The sequence below is a fragment of the Plecotus auritus genome (assembly GCF_963455305.1).
Source record: "Plecotus auritus genome assembly, chromosome: 3".
Lineage (NCBI taxonomy): Eukaryota > Metazoa > Chordata > Mammalia > Chiroptera > Vespertilionidae > Plecotus > Plecotus auritus.
In genome coordinates this window covers 141,196,182-141,215,983 of record NC_137772.1, presented here as the reverse complement: position 1 = coordinate 141,215,983, position 19,802 = coordinate 141,196,182, and the positions used below count along the sequence as shown (strand labels likewise).

The following is a 19,802-nucleotide window of genomic DNA, read 5'->3' as shown; positions in this document are numbered from 1 at the left end:
TGGCAAGTATGTTCCAATGGAGCCACAGTAACATTTCAGGCACTCACAATGTTTCTAGAACCTTTTTCTGCTTTCTGGTATAAATCATGTCAGTTTGATATAGTGCCTTCAAATAAAAGATGTATGCCTGAGCTGAAATAAAAAGGATGTATAATTATTAGCCTAGCAGGAAAGAACATTCTAGGTAGACATCACTCATGGTGTGTGTAGTCAATACATTTAGAGATATTAAAATGTTCCTAGTTCAAAATGGGCAGTGTTTGTTGATATGTTCTCTAGTAGGTATGAACAGGCTGAAGTCTGTACCTAATCACCAAACTATGTAAGGGGTGGGAGAGCAAAGAAGCTGAGTGTGCATTCCCTTATATAAAATTACAAGAAATAACTAAGATAAATATCTTATCTAATAAAAGAGTAATATGCAAATTAACCACCACTCAGCTACACCCACAAGCCACGCCCACCAGCCAATCAGGAGCAAATATGCAAATAAACCCAACCAAGATGGCTACAGCCACAGAGAGCAGGAGGGAGGCTTGGGTTTCCCCGGCGATGGAGGAAGCCAAGCTTTCCGCCTGCCCTTGCCGGCCTAGGCCTCCACTCAAGGCTACAAAGTTTCAATGATAGAAGATACATAAAAGCAAAGAGAAATGGCAGCAGCCATGGAGCTGGAAAGAGCAGAAGGCTAGGGTTGCCCCCGGCAATGGAGGAAGCCAAGCTTTCTGCACATCCTGGCCGGCCCAGGCCTCCGCTTAAGGCTACAAAGTTTCAATTATAGAAGATACATAAATCCCAATAGAAATGGCTGCCGCCTCGGAGCAAGCAGAATGCTTGGCTCCACTCCAGGCTACGAAGTTTCAGTTGTAGAAGATAAATAAACCCCAGATACCAGGGCCTCCGCTTGGGTTGCCAGGGGGCGTGGCCAGCCTGCAAACCACCACAGGCCCCTTGCACAGGCCGCCTCACGCCCCAAGGGAACCCTCATCCTGATCCGGGACACTCTTCAGGGCAAACCAGCTGGCCCCCACCCATGCACCAGGCCTCTATCCTATCTAATAAAAGAGTAATATGCAGATTGACCATCACTCCAACACACAAGATGGCTGCCCCCATGTGGTCAAAGATCCTGCCCCCATGTGGACACAAGATAGCCACTACAAGATGGCCAGCAGGGGAGGGCAGTTGGGAGGGACCAGGCCTGCAAGGGAGGGCAGTTGGGGGTGATCAAGCCAGCAGGGGAGGGCAGTTAGGGGTGACCAAGCCGGCAGAGGAGGGAAGTTGGGGGCAACCAGGCCTGCAGGGAAAGGCAGTTGGGGGGGACCCAGGCCTGCAGGGGAGAGCTGTTGTGGGGGACCAGGCCTGCAGGGGAGGGCAGTTAGGGGTGACCAGGCCTGCAGGGGAGGGCAGTTGGGGGGGACCCAGGTCTGCAGGGGAGAGCAGTTGGGGGGGGACCAGGCCAGCAGGGAAGGGCAGTTAGGGGCAACCAGGCTCGCAGGGGAGGGCAGTTAGGGGCAACCAGGCTCGCAGGGGAGCAGTTAGGCATCAATCAGGCTGGCAGGGGAGTGGTTAGGGGGTGATCAGGCTGGCAGGCAGAAGCGGTTAGGGGCAATCAGGAAGGCAGGCAGGCGAGCAGTTGGGAGCCAGCAGTCCTGGATTGTGAGAGGGATGTCTCACATTGGAGAGGGCGCAGGCTGGGCTCAGGGACACCGCCCTCCCCCGTGCATGAATTTCATGCACCAGGCCTCTAGTTTTATATAGTTTTCATCTGTGTGTGTTATTCTTTTTTTTTTTTAATATATTTTATTGATTTTTTACAGAGAGGAAGGAAGAGAGATAGAGAGTTAGAAACATTGATGAGAGCGAAACATCGATCAGCTGCCTCCTGCACACCCGCCACTGGGGATGTGCCCGCAACCAAGTCACGTGCCCTTGACCAGAATCGAACCTGGGACCCTTCAGTCCCCAGGCCGACGCTCTATCCACTGAGCCAAACGGGCTTTGGCTGTGTGTGTTATTCTTAAATCTGATTTGATTTTGTCTTAGAGCAAAAATATTTCTGGCTAAATGTGACCTCTCGTTTATAAAGAAATTTAGTACTTCATATAAAATTGGATGTATTGCTGTTGGAGACTGCCATAGCAAAGGTGTCTATTCTCTTATTATAAGACTAGAGGCCCGGTGCACAAAATTCGTGCACGGGGGGAGGTGTCCCTCAGCCCAGCCTGCACCCTCTCCAATCTGGGACCCCTCAAGTGATGTCCAACTGCCCGTTTAGGCCCGATCCCACTGGGTAGTCGGACATCCCTCTCACAATCCAGGACTGCTAGCTCCCAACTGCTCACCTGCCTGCCTTCCTGATTGCCCCTAACCACTTCTGCCTGCCAGCCTGATCACCCCCTAACCACTCCCCTGCCAGCCTGATTGATGTCTAACTGCTCCCCTGCCAGCCTGATTGCCCCTAACTGCCCTCCCCTGCAGGCCTGGTCCCTCTCAACTGCCCTCCCCTGCAGGCCTGGTCACCCCTAACTGCCCTTCCCTGAAGGCCTGGTCTCCCCCAACTGCCCTCCCCTGAAGGCCTGGTCCCTCCCAACTGCCCTCCCCTGCTGGCCATCTTGTGGCAGCCATCCTGTGTCCACATGGGGGCAGCCATCTTGTGTGTTGGAGTGATGGTCAATTTGCATATTACTCTTTTATTAGATAGAAAGGTTTTCTCTTGCATTACTCCTTGTGTAGTATTTTGAGATTTTCAGTGTAATATAATTTAGGTCTATACATTATGGACAATGAGGGAAGAAAAAGGAACATCTCTAATACTTACAACACTAAAGATTTTTTTTTAAGTAAATGCAATGATTAGTTTATATACCCTAAATAACAAAGGTAATCAATGATTGTTTTTTCCTTTTAGGAGAGAAGTCACAAGTCTTACCGTCCCTTAACAGTATTGACATTTCGCCTAAATTATCTGTTTAGTGAACTTAAACCGATGTCATATCATCTCCTAAATATGATTTTACATGCTGTGGTCACTATAATATTTCTTAAAGTCTGCAAACTTTTTCTGGACAGCAGAAGTAGTATGATTGCTTCTTTACTCTTTGCAGTACACCCAATACACACAGAAGCAGTAAGTACACTGTAAATTAATATTTCATTATTTTTTATGAAGTCTACACAGTGATTATGTGGTATATATTTTTAAGAATAATATTTAACCATGACTTTATTGTAGACTCTTCAATTACTGCATAAGTCCTAACTCCCCACTGCACAGAATCTAACTTTGTACTACATAAAATTTTAAAATTTGAAGCAGTTTTTGAAACATAAACATTTATTATTCAAAAACAAAAGATCTAATCATTCAGTCTTAATAATGTAATATGTAAATGAATACAATTTTATTCTTTGCTAAATGTTTTATGAATATAAATATTTTTTTAAATTTGGTATCATTTTCAAAGGACAGAAAATAAGACAAATTTAAGTAAGTCATGAAAATATATTAAAATATATGCAAACATGAACAGACATCCTAACAAGTGATGAAAGTCAGTAGTTTCAAATTGTCTGTTGCCATATATTTCAAAATTGTGGGCTGTTCTTGCTATTGCCAATATGTCCATCAGCCCCTACCTACCAAGACATACTTCAAACAATAACTTTTTTTGTTGTTAACCTTAAAACTCCAAAATTGCCTGTCAGCAGAGTAAAGAGGAGTCTGTTAAATTGCTTTGTTTTGATTCTAAGTAAAAAATTATGTTTAAATTCTGTGTATGTGTTGCAGGGGACTTGTGTCTCCCACTATCTTGAACTTTTTAGAGTCTAGCAGTTTTCCATACATTTACAAAAATGATAGATTGTTTTAAATTTTAGAGTGAGTTCAGAATATTTTAAAGGGAAAGGCTTGGTGTTTTATATTTAAATTTTTAGAATTTAAAAGTACTTTAAAGTTGATTATCTTTTTTAAACCTTAATTTGCTGGCTTATTGTGAGATGTAACTCATTGAATTTATACTTTTTTTTTTTAGAACACTTGTATTTTAAGGAAATATTTAAGAAGTACTTAAATGTTACCATTGAGGGAAGCTGGGTAAAGGGTACATGGGACCTCTACCTACTATTTTTATAACTTTCTGTGTGTTTATAGTTACTTCAAAATATCTCTATATATAAAAGGCTAATATGCTAAGTGTCCTCTGACTGGTAGCTGTGATGCGCACTGACCACCAGGGGGCAGATGCTCAGTGTAGAAGCTGCCGAGCTGCAGTGACTTGGCAGCAGCATTTCTTGGGTGGCGCACCCCAAAACCAGAGAGGAGGAAGCCCAGTTCCTCGCAGGGCTGTGCAATTCCACCTTCAGCCATGGGTTATGTCGTTGCTGGGGCACCGTCGGCCCGGAATCTGGTTTACTGCACACTTGAGTTTGTGTTCCACACCCTGTATGACAAAAACTTTGCAGAGTGCCCTCTCACACTCTGGGATCCCTTGGGAGATGTTGGAGAGCCGGTTTTGGCCTGATCCCCGCAGGCCAGGCTTAGGGACTCCACTTGCCAGAGGGACTCCGCTCATTCCGCAGACGCCCTTCAAGCCAAGGTGCCACCCCAGGTGTGGCTGGCTGGGGAGGGACCCAGGGAGATTGTCTCCAGGGCGTGTCTGGCCTGTCTCACCCAGTCCCGCCCTGCCAGCCACCTTCTAATTAATTTCCTTGTATGAATCTGTGCACTGGGTCACTAGTTACTGATAAAAGGACTTTGGAGTCACTGATCTATTTATTTTTATGGAAGATATACAAATTCACCACATGAGGGCACTCAGAGAATGTCTAAATAAAATTTTTACTTGAAAAGTTGTGGCATTTTAGTTTCTTGTTAGAGTGCTGTTGCTGTTATGTACAGTTTTCAAGATGCTCTTCATTAATATGACCCTCCCCCCTTCCCTTTACAGGTAACGGGTGTTGTAGGAAGAGCAGAACTTTTGTCATCTATCTTTTTTCTAGCTGCATTTTTGTCATATACCAAATCTAAAGGACCGAATAATTCCATAGGTAAATGTCTTAACATTCAATTTTTTTCTATAGTTATAAAACTTGATCAGGTAATGTTTATCTACTTTAGTGCTGCTTATAAAACATATGCCACACTTGGAGCTTATCATTATATATTATTCTACTTTAGCATTATGGATATATGAAAGTATGCAACATTGTTAATATTAAAGTTTCTTGCATGTAGTTTATATTTTCTCATGACTAACAGATTCTATGTGATCTAATTTTTAAAAAAATATTCTAGGATGTAGGAGTTTTTGGATTATTTTTAGTTCTGTCTGCTGTTTCCTATAAATGATATAAATATGTACCAATATTGCAGTTGTCTTTCTGTAAATAAATAAACACCTCTGGAGACTGTAAATTATATTATTAGGCAAAGTTAAAAGCCTATTAGAGTGTAACTTTTATTATGTGTTGATCATAGTTCAGCTGTTTATTGAGTCCTTACCATGTGGCCTACCCCTGGAAAATGGTTTGTATGCAGTAGCTCATTAGTGCTGATAATGCCTGGCATTGTCAGAAAACAAGTTCCAAGCAATAAAAAGAACTCTTTAGGAGTGCTGACACGGTGGCAGTGAAAGGGTCCTTAATTACAGGATATTGAGGAGAGGGAAGCAGGGTAACAGCTGGTCAGGGTACATAATGTCCTTAATCTGTATTTGATTGTTCTTAAAGTTTAAAGCTGAGTTTTTTTCCTGCATTCTTAGAGAATTTTCTCACTATAGACCCAAGGTACCTATGATAAGAAGCCTAATTTTGTGTGTATAGAAACTAAAACTAAGGTTCAGGAAATAAGTGACTTAGTAGAACAGCTTTAGTGTCTTCTCAGATTTGTATAAATAAGTTTGCCTCTGCTGCTATGCACAATATACCTTCTTAAAACAGTTTGTGTGACAGCATAGCATAGAGATTAAGAGCATGGACTCCAGAGTCTTGTTTCACATTCCAGATCCACCATTTGCTACCTCCGTTGACTTCTTTGAGTAAATTACTTAACCTCTCTGTGCTTTAGTTTCTTTATCTATAAAGTGTAAATAATAACCTTTCTTACCTGTTGTGAGGGTTAGATTGATGTCGGGCAGCATCTGAGGAGGCCAAGGGAGGCCTCAACCCAATACCAAGGTACAGGATCTTATCACAGCCCAAGAAAGGATTTGAGAGTGTGATAGGAAGATTTAGCAAAGCACAGTAGGTTTATTAAAGTGATAGTACCCATTCAAGTGAGAGTTGGGCAACCTCAGAGAACAAGATGCCCCAATGGGGTCTGTGTGGAAGGTTTTTATTAAATGAGGGCAAGGTGGGCATAAGGTGGCTTGGTTTCTGGCACTGGTGGGGTGCCTGCCGAAGTGGCTCATCTTCATCCCTCTTCTCCAGGTAGCAATTTCTTTTTTGGTCCTCCTAAAAATGTCATGGCAATTCAGGGGGTAAGGGGTGAAGGCCCCAAAACCGTAATGCAGATTTGTTACAAAGATATCATAATGGCCCTATTGGTCACTTTTAGGTCAATAGGCTGCCAAATTTGGGTAAGACCAGTTTTATTGGTCTTAATTACAGGATATTGAGGAGAGGGAAGCAGGGTAACAGGTGGTCAGTGAAGATTATATCTATGATATTCCAGCCAAGATGGAAAAGGGGAGGGGCAGAGCTTGAGGCCTCTGTTCCCTGTTCTAACTTTCCCTGCCTCAAGATGAGTTAAATGTGTAAGGCATTTGGAGCAGTACATGGCTCAGAGTAAGCAGTGTACCTGTTTTCCCTATTGGCCTTCCATGCAGTCAGAAGTAGTTCAGTAACTAATATAGAATTTCTTAAGTAAAGCATGAACAATAAACTTAGAAAATACTGTGAGCTACAAGACCATGATCAGGATCCTGCCTACTTCTTTAACCCTATTTCCCTGCCATTTTGCCCTGCCTAGCTTCACTATCGCCAGATAGACCTTTCTCATCCTCACATAGGTGAAGCACCTGTGTATACTTGCTATTCCCTCTTTTTTGAATTTCTGTCCCTTAGATCTTCACACAGTTGTCTTATTTATATTTTTCTTTATATCATCAGGCCTCAACTCAGCTGTTTCCCTTTTAAGGAAACCTTTCCTATTCTAACTAAAAATAACCTTTCACTTTCAGTCAAACCTCCTTTGTTTCTCAAACATCTCCCATCTTGAACAGTTAGATCTCAACTGGCAAATGTTTCATGCTGATACCTGTATGATCAGTCACGAGTCTTTCAGGCAACAAAGGAGAGAATGCACGAATATCAATTTACCGCTATTAACATCTCAGGATATTGTGCTGTGAATATTTTCTTTTTCTATATATTTTTTTGCTTTTGTTGCTACTTATTATAAAATTTTCATTTTTTACTGTACATTTCATTTCCTTTTAAGTTATAATATCCTTTTTGTTTTTTAAGTGTTTACTTGTAGATTAAACAGTACATTAAACAACTACAGTATATAAGAAAGGTTAAAACAGAATTATTTGGGGGTCTGGATCAGATTAATTCAATTTACATGATTGCTAATGGGAAAAAAATGCTTTGGTTTTTTTAACAGCCTTCCAGAACGAATTAAGTTTGAGAGCCAAGGTTCCACTGTATTATATTTTGTATTCCTCATAATTTTACTTGGTTCTTTTTAATGATTTCCTATTCTTTATAACCCCTGTATCTTTCCTCGTTTCCTTTAGAATTACTTATTTTAAATTCTTGGTCTATCTTTTCAAGTAATTCTGATGTAGTAGTATATGTTATTATGTTTGCTATCTCTCTTTTATGACTGTTGTATCCTCCAGATATCTACTTATTTTGGCTTGTGAGCTCAAGCCACATGCTGTCCTAAAGTTACTGATCACTTTCTCCTTACTCTGTTAAGGAGAAAGGGTCACTCTTTCCATCCTGTCATTCATTAAAACCCAGGGTGAGAGCTTCAGGTTTCCCAGGGCCACTGTTGCTTTCTATTGTTACCATTCTACCAAATGCCTCCTTGGTCTCTTAAAAAGAATCAGCATAGAGAAGAGGCCAGTCTACCCTTCTGCATTTAGATGGGAGATGTGTGCAAGTGACTGCCTAGGGGTGGTTAGTCAACTTAAACCTTTTAAAATAAAATCTACCCTTTAACCAGGAAGACTTCTGAAATGCTCTGATTTAATCGGGGGTGGGGGGGTGGGATGCCCACAATCTGCAGATTTCTACAGTAAAGGAGCACAGAAGGATCTACCCAAGATAGTCAGGATTGGCTACAGCATAAGTTAATAAAGGTGTTTTTTTCCTCTTATGCTTTAGATTCAGGCCTTCATAGCACCCCACAGACATGTTTTTTTTTTTAAATAAATCTTTATTGTTCAGATTATTACAGGTATTCCTCTTCCCCTCCCCCACCATAGCTCCCCTCCACCTGATTGATTCCCCATCCCACCATATGCCCTTACCCTCCACCACTGTCTTCATCCATAGGTGTAAGATTTTTGTCCAATCTCTTCCCGCACCCCTCACACCCCCTTCCCCCTGATAATTGTCAGTCCACTCCCTTTCTATGTCCCTGCTTCTATTATATTCATCAGTCCATTCTGTTCATCAGATTTTTTATTCACTTGATTTTTAGATTCACTTGTTGGTAGGTATGTATTTGATGTAATTTTGTTATTCATAATTTTTATCTTTACCTTTTTCTTCTTTTTCCTCTTCTTAAAGAATACCCTTCAGCATTTCATATAATCCTGGTTTGGTGGTGATGAACTCCTTTAGCTTTTTCTTGTCTGTGAAGCTTTTTATCTGACCTTCAATTCTGAATGATAGCTTTGCTGGTTAGAGTAATCTTGGTTGTAGGTTCTTGCTGTTCATCACTTTGAATATTTCTTGCCACTCCCTTCTGGCCTGCATAGTTTATGTTGAGAAATCAGCTGACAGTTGTATGGGTACTCCCTTGTAGTTAACTAACTGTTTTTCTCTTGCTGCTTTCAAGATTCTCTCTTTGTCTTTTGCCCTTGGCATTTTAATTATGATGTGTCTTGGTTTGGTCCTCTTTGGATTCCTCTTGTTTGGGGTTCTCTGCGCTTCCTGGACTTGTAAGTCTATTTCTTTCACCAGGTAGGGAAAGTTTTCTGTCATTATTTCTTCTAATAGGTTTTCAATATTTTGCTCTCTCTCTTCTTCTGGCACCCCAATAATTCGGATGTTGGTACGCTTAAAGTTGTCCCAGAGGCTCCTTACACTATCTTCATATTTTTTTATTCTTTTTTCTTTTTGTTTTTCTGATTGGGTATTTTTTGTTTCCTCATATTTCAGATCTTTGGTTTGATTCTTGGGGTCCTTTGATCTACAGTTGAATTTCTGTATATTCTTTATTTCAGACAGTGTATGCTTAATTTCTGACTGGTCCTTTTCCATTTTTTTGGCATTCTCATTAAGGTCTTGAAGGTCTCACTAAGCTCCTCGGAGGTCTCATCAAGTTTCTCAGCGGTTTTTAGAAGATTCTTGAGTAACCTTATAAATGTGGTTTTGAACTCTATGTCCAGTAGTTTGCTTTCCTCCATTTCTTTCATTCGTGACATGTTTCTTTGTCTCTGCATTTTGCTGCTTCCCTGTGTTAATGGAGTGGTTTTTTGTAGTAGGTGACCAGTGGTTCAGCCTATCACCTGAGGTGGACACTCTTGGTACACCTCTTTGTGGGCTGAGTGCAAAGTCTTGGTGTAGTTAAGCCTTGATTGCTGTTGGTACACTGGGAGGAATTGACCTCCAGGCCAATTGGCTGTGAGGACCCGCTTTGTCTATAATGGAAGAACTGCTGTGCTGGAGACACGCTTATGGGGCAGGACTTGCTTCAGTGGGGCTTTGGTGCTCACTGAGTCTGCCTCTTGAATGTGTCACTTATGGATGTGAGTAGTTGAAATGTGGTGTCATCTCACACTGACCACTAGATACACTAGCTTCTGGATCTCCAATGGGGTGCAGGTCAGCTACTGTCTGAGGCCACCCAGCAGGAGCTATAGCGAGAACTACAGTTTTCTCCTCTTTGCTTGGGGTTTGGAGGTTTTGGAGCTGTCTGACCAGAGCTGCAGTTTGTTAGGGTAAGCTGCCATAGGGCAGACCATTTATATGCAAAAGCCACTGTGTGAAGCTTGGGTGGGTTTGTAAATTGGACGGGGCAGGGTCTCAGGGAGTCACTAGGCTAGGGCGTGGCAAACAGCGATGGCTGCCAGTCAGCCATCTCTGCGTCTCCAAGTCCCCGCGTCCCGTGCCCCAGCACAGTAAACAATGATTGCTGCGCACCTCTGCAAGAGAGCCACCCTCACTTTCCGACCCGATTGCAGACAACCCAGCTTCTCCCCGTAGGAGTTTGGGTCCCCAGCGTCTCCCCAGAAACTGGAGTTCAGAGTAATTGGGAGCTTGTCTCCCTTCGTGTTGAAAAAAGCAGCGCACCCAGTCGCCCACCACCAGCCCGATTTGCGTGCCTCCGTACTTCAGCTTTTCAGCGCTTGTGCACGTCTCAGTGCTCTTTTCTCTTTCCTTCTAGTTGTAGAACTTCCACTCAGCCAGCTTTCCCGTGGTTCTGGGTGATAGACGTTTTGTCTTTTAGTTGTAGTTTTGAAATTGTTGTGCAAGGTGTTTACCTATGCCGCCATTTTGGTTCACATCCCACAGACATGTTAGGGAGAACTTCAGTCCCCAGGAGTTAGCCAGGAGTTAGTTTTTTTAGGGTTGTTTGTTTTGTTTTTGCTTTCAAATAGCTTAGAAGTCTTAGTTCCTCTCACTTAATTTTTTCTAGGGTTGATTTTTGCAGAAGAGGCCAACAGGTCAACAGGTTATGCTAGTTCATCACTTGACCAAAACAAAAATCAAATCGTCTTGCTTTCTATCCCTTTATCTCACACTACTCATAAGGATCATTTCTAACCTGAAAATACATATTTTGCATTTTCCTTTTACCCCTTTATTGCTTGTTCTCTCGCACTAAAATGTAGCATTCATTAAGGTAGATATCTTTATCTCATTTTCTATTTTCATTTCCTAGAGTGGTTCCTGGTACACAGTAGGTATTCAATATATACAGGTATTTATTGAGGAAATGGTCAAGTGAATATATGCACTGTATAGTTTTAATATGTTTTTTGTTGATTTTAGGGAGAGAGGGAGAAACATCAATGATAAGAGAAACATCAACATTGATCCTCTGCCTCCTGCACTCCCCCTGCTGGGGATTGAGCCCACAACCTGAGCATGTGCCCTGACCAGAATTGAACCAGTGCCTTGGTGCCTGGGTCGATGCTCAATCATTGAGTCACACTGGCTGGGCTAAATATATTGTGTTTTAAAATCTAATGGATAAGATGCTAAAACCTGCGTGGACCTCTCTCTGTCCTTTTAAACCCTGTGATACTTCTTACTCTACATTACATAATTTTACATGTGAGACTACGGAGTTGTGTCAACATCTTTGTGTCCTCCATTCTATCTAATATATGTTTTCCTATGCAAAGATTTTCATTTTGTAATTATTTAATCACTTTAATTTCTAATTTATTTGCACCCCATATCCTTTTTATAAGCATGATCCATCCCAGGGCCTTTGCACTTGCTTTTCTATTTCTTTAAATTTCTGCTCAGTCACCAGTAGCACTGCTCATCTTCCCCACTCCTTTTTATTTCCCTTCACCTTCTATTTTTCTCTATAACACTCTGGTCACTGGTCAACATTTGACAAAATATATCTTTACTTGATTATTTGATTGTTATCATGCTCCCTCACAAAATGACTAGATACTTAAAATAACTAGTTGAATACTTGACAGCTGAAAGTATATATCTCTACATATTTGATACTTACAATTCTTTCTTTTAATGTGTTATTAACTTAGTAGAGGTACTTGTTTTGGACAGAATCATACATGGTAATTTTGGCTACAGATACCTGATTATAAAATTCAAGTGTACCTGTTCATACAACAATTTAGTCACCAAAGTTTAAGAACTGAAGTGACTGGTTTCAGTAAAGCTTTTGCCTGTGTTAGAGCTATTGGTTGCTGAGATCAAATCCAACATTGTGGAAGACAACTGTTTGCTTTCTCTTCCTTGGAGTGGAAATACAAATTAGTAAAAAGTTCTGAATTTAATATTAAAAGAACCAGGTTAAAGTCATTGGCTTCTTATTGTGCATTATCTTTTAAAAACTGCAAAATTCTTCCTCAGCTTAAAAACGGTACAATTACATCTGCCCTCTTATGCCATAGCGTGATTTTTGAGACTCAATGAAATAATATATGCTAAACTGGTCTTATAAACTGCTTAATATGTTTTTAAAATACCTGTTTTCAAGGCCATAATTTTCCAGTAATTTTTAATATATGCATATGCATCCGGTCATGCTATTCTTTTTTTTTTTTAAATATATTTTATTGATTTTTCAGAGAGGAAGGGAGAGGGATAGAGAGTCAGAAACATCGATGAGAGAGAGACATCGATCAGCTGCCTCCTGCACACCCCCCACTGGGGATGCGCCCACAACCAAGGTACATGCCCTTGACCGGAATCGAACCCGGGACCCCTCAGTCCCCAGGCCGACGCTCTAGCCACTGAGCCAAACCGTCCAGGGCCGGTCATGCTATTCTTTATTCCATTCCTTTCTTACTCCTTTATTCCTACATACCCCTTTCCCAATTTTTCCATGTCTTATATATCCTTCACAGTCCAAATTTAGGTTCAGCTTGTTTTGGAAATAATTATCTAATGATTTTTTCCTTCATGAATTTCTTGTTGAATTTAGCATATTTCAGTCCTTGGTGTAATTCGTTTACCAATTTTTTTATATTTTTATTGATTTCAGAAAGGAAGGGAGAGGAAGAGAAAGATGGAAACATCAATAATGTGAGAGAATCATTGATCGGCTGCCTCCTGCACAACCCCTACTGGGGGTCGGGCCCACAACCCAGGCATGTGCCCTTGACCAGAATTGAACCTGGGACCCTTTTGTCCACAGGCCAACGCTCTGTCCACTGAACCAAACCAGCTAGGGCTGTTTACCAATGTTGATGGTTTTGGCCTATGTTGTAAAGTATTCTGACAATTTTTTCAAGGAACAAATACTATTATACTTAGTATCCCCAACAGTGTTGTTGTTTTCTTAAGTTGTTTTTACTTTCAGTAATTTTAATCTATAGAATATACATTAAAATTAAAAAACAATTTCAAAAATAGATGAATTTCTATATTAAGCCTAATGTCTAAAGAAAATATATTAGATACATGAGTTGTGTTCTTATTTCCTCCTGGTTATAAGTCATTTATTTGGGTTTTTGCTTTGATTAGTATTTTTAATGAATAAAAAATGAGGTCACACATCATACTACCACTTTTTTTTAACTGGAAAAAATGAAAGTCATATTCCCAGTAAGAAAACTGAAGCTCAGAACAGTTGCCCAATGTCACAAAGCAAGTTTAGTAGATCCAGAATTACTCTCACAAGTCATTGTTCTTTAACTAAGTCATTACTGAGTAGTAAACATTTACTTAAACTTGATGAAGTAGGATTTTCATTTAAATAGAACTTGTGAATATTTTATTGTGAATTTTTAAAAGAACTATTGATTTATATTCTTACTATTAACCTGTTTCAGTTTTTCTAGTCTTTTTAGTAAGAATGGTACTCTACCTTTCCTAGTAGTTTTTAGTAAATGAAGTATATTTATATCTGTGGGTTAATTTTAGGTATTTGTCTTTATTTCAAATTGATCATTAATCATGACACTAAAGCTTGTAAGTTTCTCTTCTCCAAATTGGCCACCCTACATTTGTTTTAAAAGTTAGTATTTGGTTAGATAATCTTTTATTTCCTCAAAAACATTTTAGTTTAAATTATATAACTTGATGTTTTATTTTTAATGTTCAAAGCATAAATTACTTATACATTTTAAAATATAAAGTGTAAGTCATTGGGTAATAGCACAAATGTGAATATAGAATCACAAGTAAAGTTTTTCAATAATGTCTAATAGTTGTCTAACTTAAAATATCCTTTCATGCTATTTTAAAAATTTTTTTGTCGTTTTATATTTTTCTGTTCTTAAATTGCAGTGTGGACTCCAATTGCATTGACAGTGTTTTTAGTGGCTGTTGCAACATTGTGTAAAGAACAAGGAATAACAGTTGTGGGAATTTGCTGTGTGTATGAAGTATTTATTGCTCAGGGGGTAAGGAGAAAAATAAATTTTCTTGATGCTCTCTATTATCCTACTTGGATCTGATTATAATAAACTTATTTTCTAAATGCATCATTATGTAAATCAATCTGTTGACCAATAATAATACCAAATTTTTTCAAGAAACAAGCATGTTTTCTCTCACACCACTGAAAATTACTTAACGTTTTTACACTTTCAGCTTTTTAAGGCTGCTTTTTAAGTTTAAATAATGGAATTGTTAGGCAATTTGGAATACTTTACAATATAATTAATTATTAGGTAAGATTATTGGGCTCTGTTTTATTCATTATCAGTTCCATAAATTGTTCCATATTGATTTTATAATTACAGTCAGTTTTTATTTAATCTTGCATTTAGAAATTACTACATTGTTGAAAACATTGTAGTACATGGTTATTTATTTAAAACATTTTTTTTCTTTTCCAGTATACTTTACCATTATTATGTACTACTGCTGGACAGTTTCTCCGTGGAAGGAGTAGTATTCCATTTTCTATGCTGCAGATATTAATAAAACTCATTGTTTTGATGTTCAGTACATTATTACTTGTTGTGATTAGAGTCCAGATTATTCAGTCTCAACTTCCAGTGTTCACCAGGTATGAATTTCTGTGTCATTGTCATTGTTTTTTTTCCATCCTCTTTAAATTAACTTTGGATTTTAAGTGATTGCAAATATTCCAGAAAATCTTCAGTTTTATTTTTTTCTCATTGCACCTTTTGTAATTTTATAAACCTTTATTGTTGAAAATATTACATATGTCCCTTTTTTCCCCTATTGGCCCCCTCCAGCCTGCCCACGACCTCCACCCCATGCCTTCACCACCCAAGTCTTCAGTTTACATTGAGGTTTTTAACAGCTTTATTAAGTTACTAGAGGCCCGGGGCATGAAAATTCATGCACTGGAGGTGGGGATCCCTCAGCCAGGCCTGCCCCCTCTCACAGTCCAGTAGCCCTCAGAGGCGGGAGGCGACCCGGCAATCGGGGAGGCGATGCCCCCATCACATCTCTGCTGCTGCCACTGCCGGCAGCGCAAGCCTCGGCCGGCCCTGGTTACCTGAGCCTCTGGCCAGCCTGAGGCTTGCCTGTGCCTGGGCAGCTGCCATCCGAGGCTTGCCTGCGCCTCGGGCCCTGGGCAGCTGAGCAGCCACCATCCAAGGCTTGCCTGCACCTTGGGCCAGCCCTGGGTGGCTGGGCAGCCGCCATCTGAGGCTTGCCTGCGCCTCGGCCGGCCCTGCTTGCCTGAGCCTTAGTCAGTGAGGAGTGCAGGAGAACCCAAAGCCCCCGGCGGGACTAAGGGGACGCCAGCGGCAGGCACGTGTAGCGGCCAGCCCCGGCTGAGGGATGGAGGGTACTCTCAATGACATGAGTTATAAATTCCAATTTGTTGGACACCACAGTCAGGCTTCAGTGTCGGGGGAGGGAGGAAGAGCAGGATGGGCAGCTCGTTGGAGGAGTCTGGGCAAGCTGTCAGTCAGTGGGGGGTGCAGGAGGACCTGGGCCCCTGGCAGGGCTGAGGGGACTCCAATGGCAGGCGAGCGGAGCAGCCGGCCCTGCCACCACTGTGGGCGCTGCCATCTTGTGATGGTGTGACAGTCAATTTGCATATTACCTCTTTATTATATAGGATAATTAATTTTTTTAAACCAGCATATATTTAAAATGTACAAATTAATAAATTTTGAGATACATATACACTGATGAAACCAGCACAGTCAAGATATAATGACCCTCAAATTGGGTAAGTATTAAGTCTTCTGTATTCTTAATGATTTTTATCTACTTGTTCTATTATTAGGAGAAGGATGTTAAAATCTCAGACTATAATTGTAGGTTTGTCTGCTTTCCCTTTCAGTTGAATCTTTATTTTTCTTGCTTTTGTGTTTAAAGTTCTATTAATGTGCATAAACATTTTGGATTGTAATTTTCTTTTGGTGAATTGATCCCTTTATCATTATTAAATGAGCTTCTTGTAGAGCAGGGTGGGCAAACTTTTTGACTCGAGGGCCACAATGGGTTCTTAAACTGGACCGGAGGGCCGGAACAAAAGCATGGATGGAGTGTTTGTGTGAACTAATATAAATTCAAAGTAAAGGAGCGGAGGGGAGAGCAAGAGAACCCTCCGCTCTTTCGGCTCCGCGGGCCGGATAGAACAGCCGAACGGGCCGGATCCAGCCCGCGGGCCGTAGTTTGCCCACGGCTGTTCTAGAGTCACATAGTTTAACTTTTTCCATCCTGTTACTTTTTAATCCATCTATATTTTTATATTTAAAGTGGATTTCTTGTAGGCTGCATAGAGTTGGGTCTTTCTTTTTTGTTTGGTCAGATTGTCTTATAAATGAAGTGTGTCAGTTACTTACATTTAATATGTTTATTGATATAATTTGATGTAAATCTACTATCTTGCTCATTGTGTTTTTTGGTGCCATTTCTTTGTTCCCTTTTTTCTCTTTCTGTCTTCTTTTGTATTGAGTTTTTTTAAATTCCATTTTTATCTCCTTATTTGCTATAAATTTTTGCTGTCTTGTGTGTTTGTTTTTAGTGATTGCTTTAGGGCAGCTATTTTCAACCTTTTGCATCTCATGGCAAAATTTTTTACTACAAAAACTATAATTTTTGCCTATTTGACAAAAAAAAAATAGGCATACTTTTGATGCATTAATACAAGACGGCTATCATTGTGTTAACTATTGTCACTTTTTTTACTTGACAATCTAAGGAAAATGAGGTCAATGCCCCTAACTAGTCAGGTATTGCATGTTTTAAAAATTCTTGTAGCACACTATTTGGAAAAAACTGCTATACGGTTTTTGTATATATATTTATCCTTTGCTGATAACAGTTTATTTTCAAGGAATATTGTAATTACAAGTATCCTCTTCCTATATAATAAAACCCTAATATGCAAATCGGCCAAATGGCAGAACGACCAGTTGCTATGACACATAGTGACCACCAGGGGGCAGATGCTCAACTCAGGAGCTGCCCCCTGATGGTCAACACTCTCCCACATGGGAGAGCTTCTGCTCAGCCAGAAGCCAGGCTCATGACTGGCGAGTGCAGCAGCAGCACTAAGGAGCAGCAAGCCGAGTGGTAAGGAGCAGTGACCAGGTGGGCGGTAAGGAGCGAGGGTTCCTGGACTGCGAGAGGGATGTCTGCCTGCTGGCTTAGGCCCACTCCCCTGAGAAGAGGGCCTAAGTCAGCAGGAAGACATCCCCCAAGGGGTCCTAGACTGCAAGAGGGCGCAGGCCTGGCTGAGGGACCACCCCCCCCAAGTGCACAAATTTCGTGCACCGGGCCTCTAGTCTACACTAATAAAAGAGAAACATGCAAATTGACCATACCTCTGCAACGCCCACAAGCCATGCCCACCTGCCAATCAGGAGCGAGTATACAAATTAACCCAACCAAGATGGCTGCAGCCACGGAGCGAGGAGGAGGCTTGGGTTTCCCCGGCAATGGAGGAAGCCAAGCTTCCTGCTCGTTCTGGCCGGCCCTGGACTCCGCTCAAGGCTACAAAGTTTCAATTATAGAAGATAAATAAATCCCAACAAAAATGGTGGTGGCCATGGAGCTGGAGCGAGTAGGAGGCTTGGGTTGCCCCGGGTGATGGAGGAAGCCAAACTTCCTGGCCGGCCCTGGCCTCCGCTCCAGGCTCCAAAGTTTTAATTATAGAAGATAAATAAATCCAGATACCGGGGCCTCCTCTTCGGTCGCCGGAGGGCATAGCCGGCCTGCAAACCACCATAGGCCCCTCGCCCATGCCCCAAAGGAACCCCACCCTGATCCGGGACACCCTTCAGGGCAAACCAGCCGGCCCCCACCCGTGCACCAGGCCTCTATCCTATCTAATAAAAGAGTAATATGCAAATTGACCATCACTCCAACACACAAGATGGCTGCCCCCATGTGGTCAAAGATGGCCGCCACAAGGTGGCCAGCAGGGGAGGGCAGTTGGGAGGAACCAGGCCTGCAAGGAAGGGCAGTTGTGGGCAATCAGGCCAGCAGGGAAGTGCAGTTGGGCGGGACCAGGCCTGCAGGGGAGGGCAGTGGGGGTGATCAAGCCTGCAGGGGAGGGCAGTTAGGGGTGGCCAGGCCGGCAGATGAGGGAAGTTGGGGGTGTCTGGGCCTGCAGGGAAGGGCAGTTGGGAGGGAATCAGGCCTGTAGGGGAGGGCAGTTAGGGGTGACCAGGCCTGCAGGGGAGGGCAGTTAGGGGCAATCAGGCTGGCAGGGGAGCAGTTAGGTATCAATCAGGCTGTCAGGGGAGTGATCAGGTTAGGGGGTGATCAGGCAGGCAGGCAGAAGCGGTTAGGGGCAATCAGGAAGGCAGGCAGGCAAGCAGTTTGGAGCCAGCAGTCCTGGATTGTGAGAGGGATCCTAAACCGTGATCGGGCCTAAACGGGCAGTCGGACATCCCTTGAGGGGTCCCAGATTGGAGAGGGTGCAGGCTGGTGCACGAATTTTGTGCCCCAGGCCTCTAGTTCTATTTAATAAAAGGGTAATATGCAAATTGACCCTAACGGCGGAATGACCGGGAATGATTGGTCACTATGATGTGCACTGACCTCCTGGGGGCAGATGCCCAATGCAGGAGCTGCCCCCTGGTGTTCAGTGCACTCCCACAGCGGGAGCTCTACTCAGCCACAAGCCGGGCTGATGGCTGTGAGCGCAGCGGCGGTGGTGGGAGCCTCTCCCGCCTCCGCAGCAGCGCTAAGGATGTCCAACTGCGACTTAGGCCCAGTCCCCACAGGAGTGGGCCTAAGCTGGCATGTGGAAATCCCCCGAGGGCTCCCGGGCTGCCATAGGGATGTCTGACTGTCAGCTTAGGCCCGATCCCCTGGGGAATGGGCCTAAGCTGGCAGGTCCCCCGAGGGGTCCTGGATTGCAAGAGGGCACAGGCTGGGCTGAGGGACCCCCCGAGTGTATGAATTTTTGTGCACCATTCCTCTAGTCCTATCTAATAAAAGAGTAATATGCAACTTGACTGTCACTCCAACACACAAGATGGCTGCCCCCATGTGGACAAATGATGGGTGCCACAAGATGGCCGGCAAAGGAGGGCAGTTGTGGGCATTAAGGCCAGCAGGGTGAGGGCAGTTGGGGGTGACCAGGCCTGCAGGGGAGGACAATTTGGGGGGACCCAGGCCTGCAGGTAGGGCAGTTGGGGGATACCAGGCCTGCAGGGAAGGGCAGTTGGCGGGGGGACCAGGCCTTCAGGGGAGGGCAGTTGGGGGCAACCAGGCCGCAGGGGAGAGCAGTTAGGGGTGACCGGGCCTGCAGGGGAGGGCAGTTCAGGGTGACCAGTCCTGCAGGGAAGGACAGTTAGGGGTGATCAGGCTGGCAGGGGAGGGCAGTTGGGGGCAATCAGGCTTGCAGGGGAGCAGTTAGGCATTGATCAGGCTGGCAGGGGAGTGGTTAGGGAGTGATCAAACTGGCAGGCAGAGGCGGTTAGGGGCAATCAGGCAGGCAGGCAGGCGAGCATTTGGGAGCCAACAGTCCTGGATTTTGAGAGGGATGTCCGACTGCCCATCCAGTGGGATCGGGCCTAAACGGC

At 42.9% G+C, this 19,802-nt stretch overlaps 1 protein-coding gene across 4 annotated transcripts in view; it reads left to right on the top strand.

Moving 5' to 3' along the window:
• Positions 1 to 19,802, top strand: part of TMTC3 (transmembrane O-mannosyltransferase targeting cadherins 3) — a 79,170-nt gene that overhangs the window by 19,455 nt on the left and 39,913 nt on the right. For all 4 annotated transcript variants that reach the window (XM_080660049.1, XM_080660048.1, XM_080660051.1 and 1 more), the window contains 4 exons: positions 2,909 to 3,127; positions 4,947 to 5,046; positions 14,119 to 14,234; positions 14,673 to 14,845. In XM_080660049.1, the coding sequence (XP_080516175.1) occupies positions 2,909 to 3,127; positions 4,947 to 5,046; positions 14,119 to 14,234; positions 14,673 to 14,845 (608 nt within the window). The remainder of the gene's footprint in view (positions 1 to 2,908; positions 3,128 to 4,946; positions 5,047 to 14,118; positions 14,235 to 14,672; positions 14,846 to 19,802) is intronic.